The 13,693-nt window shown below is 40.2% G+C and overlaps 1 protein-coding gene and 1 non-coding gene across 3 annotated transcripts in view; both read right to left on the reverse strand.

Moving 5' to 3' along the window:
- Positions 1 to 740: 740 nt before the first annotated feature.
- Positions 741 to 13,693, reverse strand: part of pcf11 (PCF11 cleavage and polyadenylation factor subunit) — a 41,682-nt gene continuing 28,729 nt past the window's right edge. For both annotated transcript variants that reach the window (XM_045716813.2, XM_082974372.1), the window contains exons 9-15: positions 11,352 to 11,418; positions 10,553 to 10,814; positions 10,123 to 10,306; positions 9,765 to 9,920; positions 2,153 to 2,245; positions 2,003 to 2,038; positions 741 to 1,872 (exon numbers count right to left, since the gene is read on the reverse strand). In XM_045716813.2, coding sequence (XP_045572769.2) covers positions 1,657 to 1,872; positions 2,003 to 2,038; positions 2,153 to 2,245; positions 9,765 to 9,920; positions 10,123 to 10,306; positions 10,553 to 10,814; positions 11,352 to 11,418 — 1,014 coding nt within the window. In that variant the 3' untranslated portion in view covers positions 741 to 1,656. The remainder of the gene's footprint in view (positions 1,873 to 2,002; positions 2,039 to 2,152; positions 2,246 to 9,764; positions 9,921 to 10,122; positions 10,307 to 10,552; positions 10,815 to 11,351; positions 11,419 to 13,693) is intronic.
- LOC123742649 (small nucleolar RNA SNORA57) lies at positions 2,372 to 2,505 on the reverse strand. Its single transcript, XR_006769799.1, has one exon. It is a non-coding gene; the product is annotated as a small nucleolar RNA SNORA57 (small nucleolar RNA).

Below are 13,693 nucleotides of genomic sequence, written 5' to 3' on the forward strand. Positions count from 1 at the left end.
TTTAAAATACAAAAAAATCCCACTCCTTCAGTCATTCAAAAACTCAAACTCCCTACACAGGCTCTGGGGCAGGTGGGACAGCACAACTTAATGTAGCTCCTTGTATGTGCAATCTTTAACTCCTCAAAATTGTTCAGCATCAGAAACGATGTCAATTTTCCTATACTTTTTTTTTCCTCTACTTGAGCAGTGCCATTTATCACCATTGCTCTAAAAGTAACACAGTCCATCTTCTTCACAATAAGAATTTCTGTGTCCTGCTGGTGATAGGAACTCTCTACAGGTTGCAGTGCAGGTCTATCCACCAGCATGGGACCTTCAAAGCTACTAGATCGTTCCACCCTTTTGACAACCTCCCAATGAGACTCAACTGCCCTAATTTCTTGCAACCCGTTTCGTTCACCCTCTAAGGGCATTCAACAGATTTCGCTTCATGATCTCCGTGTAAATTTCTCATTTTCCATTCTTCCACTATCTCCTTCATAATGCTCTTTCCTACATATCCCACATCTCAGCTCCTCCTGTCTGCATATAACTACTGCTCTACACACTTTCTATTAATGTACTGTCCATACACATTTATATTCCTGACTAATATTTATTTTGAGTGTATTGTTAGGTATTAATGCACTTTTGGAGCTAGGTACATAAGCAGCTGCAAAATGTGTAAGCGACCAATAAAATTTGATTTGAAATACAATGATCTATAATCGCATGAAATAAGAGAAAAGACAAACTACTTTAATTCTAGAGAACTTTATTTAGAATTCAAGCCAAAGTGACAAATTAAAAAGCTAACTTTCTATAAGGGGTAGGGGAAACCAGGGAGAAGCAATACAGAAAAGCCACACCAATCACTGTTCACACAAACACATTTTCAGATTTGTTTTTATTGGATATTCCGCATTACCAAGCAAAATTGCATTTTTTTCCCCCTCAAACCTCTGCAAAAAAAGAAACCCTGCAAAACAAGTTTAAAAAAAAAGATATCCAACTGAAAGCGATTAGAAAGCAGGATCACAGAATTGTGTAGAAATGTTAGTTGCTAGCCATGTCGTGCCGTATGTACACAGCAGTGTAGAGATGGTCGGAAAAGTATTCCTCCTTACCTTTTGTAAACTAACCATTGACTGCTTCTTTTGAAATTAATTTACTATTAAGGCTAATTCAGAAGCCAAATTAGTAATTCATTAATTCTCTCCATCAATTCCTTGCCTCAATGGCAACCAAAATCTATTTATATATACACAAATAATTTTTACTTGGGAGGAAAGGACAAACTCATTAAAGCAATCTTCTGGGATTCTTAAGTCACACCCCCTTTTATCAATATTACAACAAAAGAATACCAAAAATAGCTTTATTTATAAATTAAATCTTTCACATACATCTTTTCCCCAAAAGTACATATTTTTGCAAAGGTAAAATGTTTAAGTTCAGGCATTCATCATTCATTCATTTACACAGCAAAAAAACACCTGACATTCACAGGCAGATTCCAAATACAAAAATGTATTCAAAGTTATGGCTGAGGGCCCTGCCTCAGAGGTGGTCAAATATAAAAAATACCTCTTCCTTACAAAACAAAGGGAGGAATGGAGGGAGAGCAGCCCGTAAAAGAGGAAAAGAAAAAGCAGCATGGTTTTTCTTTGTTTTTCAGGAAATTGCACTCGTTTCTCCCTCCATTTTCACCTGAACTTCATCCTTCACATTTTGAGCCTCACCGCCCGTCTCGGACAACGAAGCCTCCACTTCCTGTTTCACCGCAGCACAGCAGGAAGTGACCTCATCGTTCTCACGTTTTATGAACGCACCCAGCGGGTTCTCCATCAGCTTAATGGGGGATGGGGTGACGTCCAGGAACGAAGATGTCTGGCGGGAGAAGAGAGGCGATTGACAAGGAGGAAGAGAAATGATCAGTTAAAGCAGCATAGAAAGATTTGGAACACAATTTCACAGACCAAATTAAACAAACACATCAAGTGACCAAGTGGTTACTTACATTGTTGTAATCTTCAAAACATGAAGGATGATATGTCTGCGGAAAAAGATAGTCAAAAACATAATATTTGATTAGTATTTCCTTTACAAAGAGGACGATTTCGCTAACAGCAGGCTCATGCTACGAGTGATCTTTGTAGTGAACACCCACCTTCTCGTCGACTCTGATGGCATCTCTCAGGTGCCACTCCTCTTCCTCCTCCTCCCAGTACATCTCAAACTGCTCCTGGCAGATCTCACACGTCTACACAGACAGTGGGGGGGGGGGGGGGGGGGGGGGGAAGAATGGAATCTTACAACATTCTGACAATGTGCAGTGTCTACCATCAAAATAATATGGCAATATACAGGCTACAGCAGCATGATACGAGAATGCCCCAGCTACTGAGGATAGAACCAGAAGACAGGGAACATTCTGCCACCGAAGCCACGGCACTGGACTTGTTCTACCTCCATAACACATACACAAGTAAAAAGGAACAGCATGCATGCCAAGAATGGAGATTCAATCAACTTTAACTATAAGTTCATCTTCACGGTTGAAGCTTTAGCTGTTTTAACTTCTAGAATGATAAAAACAGCAACAAAACAAAGATCCAATGAAATTTGAGCTGAGTATGGGTCAAGACTATTACAAGCCAATGAAAACAGTCAGTTGTAGCCTTAAAACCTGTTAGGGCTAGGGGGCAGTATTTGCACAGCCGGATAAAAAAAACGTACCCGATTTAATCTGGTTACTACTCCTGCCCAGTAACTAGAATATGCATATAATTGTTTGATTGGACAGAAAACACCCTAAAGTTTCTAAAACTGTTTGAATGGTGTCTGTGAGTATAAGAGAACTCATATGGCAGTCAAAACCCTGAGACAAATCCTGACAGGAAACTGAAATCTGATGTGTGGATATCACTTCAAACATTTGCCATTGAAACACACAGGGACTTGCAATTAATTTAGCACTTCCTATGGCTTCCACTAGATGTCCCCAGTCTTTACAAAGTGGTTTGAGCCTCCTACCATCAAAATTGACTGAAAGAGAGGATGTTTACCTTGGTCACAGGGGATGGGCCATTACCATTGTGACGTCGGCGCCCATGGGTACTCTCCCTTTTCGAAACGTTTTGAAAGACAATGCAACCGTCCCAATGGAATATTATTGAAGCCCTGGTTGAAAAAGCCCCTAAAGATTTATGTTATACAACGTTTGACATGTTTGAACGAACTTAAATATATATTTTTTTTGCTCATTCCTGACGACAAGTCAGACGCACACGGTACATTTTTACTAGCCTTCGGAGCGCGCTAACACTATTGGGACATAAATTATTAACTTTTTTGAACAAAACTACATTTGTTATGGACCTGGGATTCCTAGAAGTGCCTTCTGATAAAGATAATCAAAGGTAAGGGATTATTTACAATAGTATTTTTGATGGTTGATCGTTCCAAGATGGCTCCAACATAGACTTATTTTCTGGGCATACCACGTCGTTTATTGCAAAGTGTGATTTCCCAGTAAAGTTATTTTTAAATCTGGCAAAGAGATGGCATTCAAGACATGTTAATCTATAAGTCTTTGAATGACAATATTACATTTTAACAATGTTTTCGAATAGTAATTTTGTAAATTGTAGCGCTGATCATCGGAAGCATGAGGGAAAAGATTTTCTGAACGTCATGCGCCGATGTAAAATGCAGTTTTTTTTACATAAATATGAACTTTATCGAACAAAAAATGCATGTGTTGTGTAACATGATGTCCTAGGAGTGTCATCTGATGAAGGTTGTCAAAGGTTAGTGCTGCATTTAGCTGTGTTTTGGGTATTTGTGATGCATGCTAGTTGCTTTGAAAATGGCTGTGTGATTATTTCTGGCTGGGTACTCTGCTGACATAATCTAATGTTTTGCTTTTGCTGTAATGCCCTTTTGAAATCGGACAACGTGGTTCGATTCAGGAGAGGTGTATCTATAAAACGGTGTAAAATAGTCATATGTTTGAGAAATTGAAGTTATAGCATTTATGAGGTTTTGCATTTAGCGCGACGCGATTCCACTGGCTGTTGATTAGGGTGGGACGCAAGCGTCCCACTGGCCCAGACAGGTTAAGGGGAGGCCCTGTGTGATATCTGGGATGTAACCATTAGTCCTAACAGTTGCGTTATGCGAAGAAAACAAGAGTTTATATTGGACAAATTCAGGTATGTCCCTCCTGGTTTCGTTTGCTTCCATTTAATAAATGTTGTGCAACAGAATCAGCATAAAGAATATACCCCTGGTTGTAGCCCTGAGAGTGAGCCATATTTACATTAACTATATATACCGTAATTTCCGGACTATAAGCCGCAACTTTTTCCCCACGCTTTGAACCTCGCGGCTTAAACAATGACGCGGCTAATATATGGATTTTTCCCGCTTTCAAATTTTTTTGAAAGGAGATTACTTCAGTGGTTTCAGTGCACAGGAGGAGGAAGATAGTGACCAATGACTTTCTTGGTAGGCTACTGTTAAATTTTTTGTTACAAGCCGTGTTTCGTTAAAGCCTATTTATTTTTGTTACAAGCCATGTTTCGTTAACCTCTTAGGGCTAGGGGGCAGTATTTACACCGCCGGATAAAAAACGTACCCGATTTAATCTGGTTACTACTCCTACCCAGTAACTAGAATATGCATATACTTATTAGATATGGATAGAAAAAAAACCTAAAGTTTCTAAAACTGTTTGAATGGTGTCTGTGAGTATAACAGAACTCATATGGCAGGCAAAAACCTGAGAGATTCCTTTACAGGAAGTGGCCTGTCTGACCATTTATTGGCTTTCTTTGACATCTCTTTCCAAAACAAAGGATCTCTGCGGTAACGTGACACTTCCCACGGCTCCCATAGGCTCTCAGAGCCCGGGAAAAAGCTGAATGTCGTCATTCCAGCCCCAGGCTGAAACACATTATCGCCTTTGTCAAGTGGCCGATCAGGGGACAGTGGGCTTAGGCGTGTGCACTGGTCGCCCCAGTCTTTCTTTTTTCCCCTCTATTTACCGAAACGCAGATTCCCGGTCGGAATATTATCGCTTTTTTACGAGATAAATTGCATAAAAATTGATTTTAAACAGCGGTTGACATGCTTCGAAGTACGGTAATGGAATATTTAGAATTTTTTTGTCACGAAATGCGCCATGCTCGTAACCCTGATTTACCATTTCAGATAGTGTCTAGAACGCACGAACAAAACGCCGCTGTTTGGATATAACGATGGATTATTTGGGACCAAACCAACATTTGTTATTGAAGTAGAAGTCCTGGGAGTGCATTCTGACGAAGAACAGCAAAGGTAATAACATTTTTGTTATAATAAATCTGATTTTGGTGAAGGCTAAACTTGCTGGGTGTCTAAATAGCTAGCCCGTGATGGCTGGGCTATGTACTTAGAATATTGCAAAATGTGCTTTCACCAAAAAGCTATTTTAAAATCGGACATATCGAGTGCATAGAGGAGGTCTGTATCTATAATTCTTAAAATAATTGTTATGCTTTTTGTGAACGTTTATCGTGAGTAATTTAGTAAATTGTTAGTAAATTCCCCGGAAGTTTGCTAGTATGCTAGTTCTGTCACATGCTAATGTAAAAAGCTGTTTTTTGATATAAATATGAACTTGATTGAACAAAACATGCATGTATTGTATAACATAATGTCCTAGGGTTGTCATCTGATGAAGATCAAAGGTTAGTGCTGCATTTAGCTGTGGTTTGGGTTTATGTGACATTATATGCTAGCTTGAAAAATGGGTGTCTGATTATTTCTGGCTGGGTACTCTGCTGACATAATCTAATGTTTTGCTTTCGTTGTAAAGCCTTTTTGAAATCGGACAGTGTGGTTAGATAAAGGAGAGTCTTGTCTTTAAAATGGTGTAAAATAGTTATATGTTTGAGAAATTGAAGTAATAGCATTTTTAAGGTATTTGAATATCGCGCCACGGGATTAGACTGGCTGTTGCGTAGGTGGGACGATTTGGTGCCACCTACCCTAGAGAGGTTAAAGTCTATTTATTTTTGTTACAAGCCGTGTTTCGTGCGGCTTCAGTACAGGTGCGCTCAATAGTCCGGAAATTACGGTACACAAAAGTATGTGGACACCCCTTCAAATTAGTGGATTTGGCTATTTCTGCCACACCTGTTGCTGAAAGTAGGGATGCACAATATACCGGTGAAAATACAAAATCGTCCGATATTAGCTAAAAATGCCAACATCGGTATCAGCCCGATGTCTAGTTAAACGGCGATGCTCAAAACCAATGTCAAAGCTGAAGTGCATACGTATATAACATAGGTACATGACGTAATGACGGCACGTAAAATTTCACTACACGTCCAACACAGCATTCCTAACCTAGCCCACAATGTCTGCTGTGTGGATCGAGCAGTCAACAAATCGAGCAGTCATTTGAAAGAGTAAAAAAATTCCAGCGAGACAATCCATTAACGCCAAGATAATGGTATTCATTGCCCTTGACAAATCAACCGTTCTCTGTCGTGGGTGTGTTAGCTTTCGCGACTGGTGGAGCACCGGTACACACTACCAAGTGAGCTATTTTTCAGTTGTTGCCCTACCGGAGTTGCACAGTAATAGTGTCACTGCTATTAGCATCACAACATACTATGGAACGCCGCTTGGGTCTTTGCATGTCAAAAATAATACGTCAAATAAAATTATTTGACAATAACACAATTTGACGCGTTAAACTTTTAATTTGACACGTCAAATAACAGTTCTATTACAGAATTGCACATGCAAGGTAAGCGCCACCACAACTATCAGTAGCACTGTCAAAGCTGTACAAAAATGTCTGCAAACAAGCAAACACTGGCCACAAACGATGTGTTTACAATACCGCGTTGGTAATAAAGCATTATTCATTCGACTGCAACTTCTGAGGTAGCTAGCTAGCTTTAGCTTGGTACCTAGCTAGCAACAATACAACCAGCCGGAAAACAAATACCCAGTAGAAACTGCAGTCATTTTCAATCCTTGTGAGTAAGTATTAGCTAGGTAGCTACTTGTTGTTCACCTATTGAAATTGAACTTCAGTTCATGAAAATAAATAGCTAGCCAGCCACTTAACCCTCATGCCCAAAGCTAACATTATAAGCAGCCAGCTAGCTTCATCTGGCTAGTGAGGCTCGACCAGACTGTGTTGTGAAGCTAGCCACAATAAGGATTAGGCACAAGTGGAATTTGCGATTTGCCTTCAAAATAAAAAAAGTACCTTTTTGAAAGTGATGAAGGTTACAATTGGTGGAATTATGCCATATTTAGACAAGATAATGTTAAACAAGGTTGGAATGTGAAGCAATGAAATAGGGTATGAGTCTACTCGGTGACACCCACGGAACACAAGAGTTTACGCAAATATTAGCGTTGTAGCTCTTATCACAGGACTGTGACTGTAGAAATCACCTCCCCAGACAGCCTATTGTGTGTATTGACATTCATATTGCACTGTACAGCTTTACCTAAGTATTGGGGATCAATGAAATGGGGTATCAGTCTACTCAATACCCAATATATTTTTTCCCAACATCCTCCTCAGAGTTATCAGACTCCAAAACATCCACGCAGCATTGGTTTTCCTCTGGAATAGTGTTCAATACACAGACAAATGTGGCTCGATTCACAGTTGTTTCAGAGTCCCGCAATAAGAGCTACGACGCTAATGTTCTCTGGGTGTCACGGAGTAGACTGATACCCCATGTCATTGATCCACAATCCATAGGTAAGGCTGTGCAGTGAATAAGTATGCCCCCAGTGCAATTCTAAAGTCTAATACATCCAGTGTGATTTCAAAAGCTTTTTGTCAAATTAACAAATGATTGTCTTTTGTTGATTTTATATAACATTTCAACCTCGTTTAGCATGATCTATTCAATTATTGAATAATTCTATTTGTATTCATTTGCATCACTGTCAATGACATACTTTTATTTTGAAGGCCAACTGCAAAGTTCACTATTGTGGCTAATCCTTATTGTGACAAGCTTTACATAGATGGGTCCGACCACCATTAATCAAATAAGAACTGTTATAAATTAGGGTTATTTTAGATGACACCTAGCTATATAGTTAGCTAGCTAACTATAGCTACTGAAACAGATTTTGCTGTTTTTGGGGAAGAAGTTCACGTATCGATGAATCGTTGTGACATATGAAATACGAGTGATAGTGTGTAATAACTACGTAAAAAATTAATGAACGTGTTCAATTATTATGTGACGTGCAGTCATTTCCAGGTCCTGATTGGTCAACAAGCTTATCTGACACATCAAATAGTGTTATTTTGATATTTTTTGGACACCAAAGACCCAAACGGCGTTCCATAGAAATCCTGGTTGAGAATGAAACAACTGAAAAACGAAACAGCACAGCAAGTAAGTGAAAGAAACAGGTTTTGATTATGTTTTACTGGTAATGGGAACATACGTAAATGCCAACAAAATAACTTTTTGGTCAGTGTGGTGTGTGTGTGTGTAACCTTTATTTAACAAGGCTAGTCAGTTAAGAACAAATTCTTATTTACAACGACAGCCTACCCCAGACGACACTGGGCCAATTGCTCGGGCCCTATGGGTCTCCAAATCACAGCCGGATGTGATACAGCCTGGATTCGAACCAGGGACTGTAGTGGCGCCTCTTGCACTGAGATGCAGTACCTGAGACCCCTGCATTCATTTGTGTGTGTGTGTGTTAACTATTTGCTGTACTAGAATGCTTAAAAAGGTCGCAAAAATGTTAAATATTGGTTTTCGGTATTGTTTTTTTTTTTGTCAAGGAAAATATTGGATATCGTATTGGCCAAAAATGTCATATCGGTGCATCACTAGCTGAAAAGTGTATATAAAAAAATTAAAATAAATAAATAAATAATAATTAAAAAATAAAAATCGACCATACAGCCATGCAATCTCCATAGAGAAGAATTGGCAGTAGAATGGCCTTACTGAAGAGCTCAGTGACTTAACATGGCATCCTATGACGGTGCAACCTTTGCAACAAGTCAGTTCATCAAATTTCTGCCCTGCTAGAGCTGCCCTGGTCAACTGTAAGTGCTGTTATTGTGAAGTGGAAACGTCTAGGAGCAACAACGCTCAGCCGCGAAATGGTAGGCACACAAGCTCACAGAATGGGACCGCCGAGTGCTGAAGCACGTAGGGAGGAGGAATAATGGTCTGGGCCCGTTTTTCATGGTTCGGGCTAGGCCCGTTTTTCGTGGTTCGGGCTAGGCACATTGGTTCCAGTAAAGGGAAATCATAACGCTACAGCATACAATGACATTCTAGGTGATTCTGTGCTTCCAACTTTGTGGCAACAGTTTGAAGAAGGCCCTTTCCTGTTTTAGCATGACAATGCCCCCATGCACAAAGAGTTCCATACAGAAATGGTTTGTCGAGATCGGTGTGGAAGAACTTGACTGGCCTGCACAAAGCCCTGACCTCAACCCCATCGAATGCCTTTGGGATGAATTGGAACGCTGACTGCGAGCCAGGCCTAAATCACCCAGCATCAGTGCCCGACCTCACTAATGCTCGTGGCTGAATGGAAGCAAGGACCTGCAGCAATGTTCCAACATCTAGTGGAAAGCCTTCCCAGAAGAGTGGGGGCTGTTATAGCAGCAAAGAGGGGACCAACTCCATATTAATGCCCATGATTTTGGAATGAGATGTTCAACAAGCAGGTGTCCACATAGTTGTGGTCATGTAGTATATGTTGCTACCCACCTCATCCACCACATCTGCAGCTGCTTTAACACTCTGGAACTCCTTCTCCTTGGCGGCCTCCTGGGTCTTCTGCACCACCTCCTCATTCACCTTCTCAAAGAACAGGCTCTTGGCCCGCTCCTCCAGGTCCGCTATCTCCTCAAACTCTATCCAGTCCTGAGGATGGGGAAGAGACAGATGATGGGCAAGGGTTAGAAATAATTTGATAAAACATGATCAGCTTTTTATTACAAGGCGATAACTAATCATTCTCATTGTAAAAAAGTGAGTAGGTATTGTTCATATTGGGGTAGAAGGTAATGGTTTTACAATGAGGTAGTTCTAGCTGTGAGAGTGTGTGCATGTCCATCTCTCTTACCGTGAGGCTGTAGTACCAGCGGCGGTGTGTGACCTTCTTGCTGATGTCTTTCTCGGAACGGTTCAGCCGGTAGTGCCAGTCGAGGTGGTCAGCGTAGACGTCTGTCTGAGAGGCGGTGAAACGCATGCCGCAGGAGTAACACTGGATCCCTGTGTACAGCTTAGTCACCACGCTGTCATACCGCCTGGGGAAAGGGACAAACAGAACCAGTGGTTAATAGTCATACATTTTACATATAAAGACAAATACATTACCATTTTATGAACACATGTGGACCATACATTTTATTTATCTTACTCAGAGGATCACTGGACAAAGCATAACTAGAGAATTCTAATGCATAAATAACGAGAGTGAAGCATTCATTGATGTCAATGGTAGATTGACATCTTCATAATCAGACCAGCATGGTGCATTTCAGCAAACGTACTGTTTCATGTCTTCGATGACGAAGCCGGTGAGGTCTGGGACATTCTCATCCTCCTCCTGCTCTTCCTCTTCCTCCTCTTCTACCATGGGAGGGGTAGGTTGGGTGGCGGCTGACTCTGTACCGCTGGGTGCTGCAGCAGTGTCTGTACTCTGAGCTGGTTTGATGCCTCCGGTAGAGATGATGCCGGTGGAAATGAGCTTGGACAGCAGGTCGTTTACATCTACCTGCCCAAAGTGACTCTCTGGAGGAGGGAACTGGGGAGCTGGGGAAGAATGACAAACCAGAAATCAACTGACATCAAGCAATTACCAAACACTTGTATTGTGTGTTTTTTCCCCCTCTGTACTTTACTTCCATTGAATATTTTAGATCTGTTGCACTGTTTGAGAGGTGTTTTCAAGTAAGCAGTTAATTGTACTGCGTACACTACGCTGTATGATGTACATGACAAACTTGATTTGATCCTTACCCAGTGATGGATTTACAGCAATAGGTACTCATACTGGACATGCGATTCATCTGATCTCAGAAGGCCAGTTTCACAGACCCAGATTAAGCACTCCTGGACTAAAATGCTTCTTACATTGAGAATGTCAATTTGTTTTTGTTTTTAAGTCATCCAGATATCTCCCAGATTTCTAATCAACTAATCAAGATGAATCACTTCAAAAGGAAGAGGATGAAAGACTATCATGATACCAAATGCTGTAACATGAAATAAAGAGCCCTTTATCAAACAACAACAACATTGAGAACAGAAAGTAGATCTTGGTGAAATAAAAAAAGAACATGATCTTACCAGGCTGGTTGAAAGGCACTGTGCTGGGAGGGATGAAGGGCTGGCCAAGGTTAGAAAGCATGTTCATCTGGAACAAGGACAAAACAGACATTTAGCCTTCAACTGACCTAAATAGCTTGTATCCAGTCCTCTCCCTCCTGAGCGCATCTGGCATTTGAGTTAAATATAAGATGTTCGTTTGGCATTAGGATATCAGGGCCTTAAAAATAATTTTAAGCAAAGCCTCAGTAGAGTAAGGACTTCGGTCACGCTCCATATTATGAAGTTTAAGAGATTCAAGATTGCAGAGGTGAAAACTATAGCTGAAGCTTTAGCTGGGAGGAACACTCTCCATCCAATGAATTGTTCTGTTCATTATATGAATGGCTCCACCCCAGTGTTACTCTTTAATTTTTATGAAGTGCTTCACCAAGCTACATTTCACCGTAAAGAGAACCCACTGTGGGTGGTAACTAACACAGAATGAGCCAAAATATTTTGTTCTATATCAGCTGGGGGGGTGGAGGACTTTGGTGAAGTCCCATCCAATTAATTGTTCTGCTCATTTATGAACTGAATGGGAGCGAATGACCTTAAGTGCATCAGACGGAGTTTCACCATTTTGTTTAGTTCTATAAACTAGGGCACCAGTGAGGATTTCTTTCACTGGACAACATGTTACAGCTGTTGATAAGTCATAAAAATGCTTCGATTTTTCCCCCCCATGGCATTACATTTAGATACAAGGGGATCATAGCTATGTTTAATTAAGATACAAGGGGGATCGTAGCTACGTATAATTAACCTTTTATCATGGTTGGCGTCTTGATGGATTTATCCCAAATTTTGTGACATAAAACATTACTTGTGTCTGTGAATTAATGGCAGTGTAAGTTGTTATACCATATATTAAGCATTACGTTAAATTAGACCTCGAGCTTGAACCCTGTAAGAATCCTGGATCTAGCTGTCAGACAGTTTTTAGTTTAGAGATCTCAGAAATGCAGTGTAACATTTCATGTCTCATGTTGTTATAGGGTGAAAACGTTTTTTTTTTTTCTTCTTCATGTGCACACAAATCCAAAATAATGTATGTATTGCAAAATCGAAGGCTTCTAACCAAAAGTCATCTTACCTTGATACTTAAAACCTAAATAGATATGCGCATCCAACAATGATCACTTGGCATCCAGCTGATTTTTTATTTAACCTTTATTTAACTAGGCAAGTCAGTTAACCTGTTGGGGCTAGGGGGCAGTATTTGCACGGCCGGATAAGGCAGCAGCTCTGTTTGTGAGTGGTCAGGCTGGGAACAGTGACACTGGAGATGCGCGTTCATGAGAATTCTCAATTTTTTTCTTTCATCCTTTGAATGAATACAACGTCGCCCGGTTGGAATATTATCGCTATTTTGCGAGAAAAATAGCATAAAAATCGATTTCAAACAGCGTTTGACATGCTTCGAAGTACGGTATTGGAATATTTTGCATTTTTTTGTCACGAAATGCATTTGAATATAACTATGGATTATTTGGAACCAAAACAACATTTGTTGTTGAAGTAGAAGTCCTGGGAGTGCATTCTGACGAAGAACAGCAAAGGTAATCCAATTTTTCTTATAGTAAATCTGAGTTTGGTGAGGGCCAAACTTGGTGGGTGTCAAATTAGCTAGCCGTAATGGCCGGGCTATGTACTCAGAATATTGCAAAATGTGCTTTCGCCGAAAAGCAATTTGAAAATCTGACACCGCGATTGCATAAAGGAGTTCTGTATCTATAATTCTTAAAATAATTATGTATTTTGTCAACGTTAATCGTGAGTAATTTAGTAAATTCACCAGAAGTTTGTGGTAGGTATGCTAGTTCTGAACATCACATGCTAATGTAAAAAGCTGGTTTTTGATATAAATATGAAATTGATTGAACAAAACATGCATGTATTGTATAACATAATGTCCTAGGAGTGTCATCTGATTAAGATCAAAGGTTAGTGCTGCATTTAGCTGTGGTTTTGGTTTTTGTGACATATATGCTTGCTTTGAAAATGGCTGTGTGATTATTTTTGGCAGGTTACTCTCCTGACATTATCTAATGTTTTCCTTTCGCTGTAAAGCCTTTTTGAAATCGGACAATGTGTTTAGATTAACGAGAGTCTTGTCTTTAAAATGGTGTAAAATAGTCATATGTTTGAGAAATTGAAGTTATAGCATTTTTGAGGTATTTGTATTTCGCGCAACGCGATTCCACTGGCTGTTGACTAGGTGGGACGCAAACGTCCCACCTTGCCCAGGGAGGTTAACCTCTCTAGGGTAGGGGGCAGTATTTTCACGGCCGGATGAAAAACGTACCCAAATTAAACGGCCT

The sequence above is a fragment of the Salmo salar genome, chromosome 04 (genome assembly GCF_965601325.2).
Source record: "Salmo salar chromosome 04, fSalSal1, whole genome shotgun sequence".
Classification (NCBI taxonomy): domain Eukaryota; kingdom Metazoa; phylum Chordata; class Actinopteri; order Salmoniformes; family Salmonidae; genus Salmo; species Salmo salar.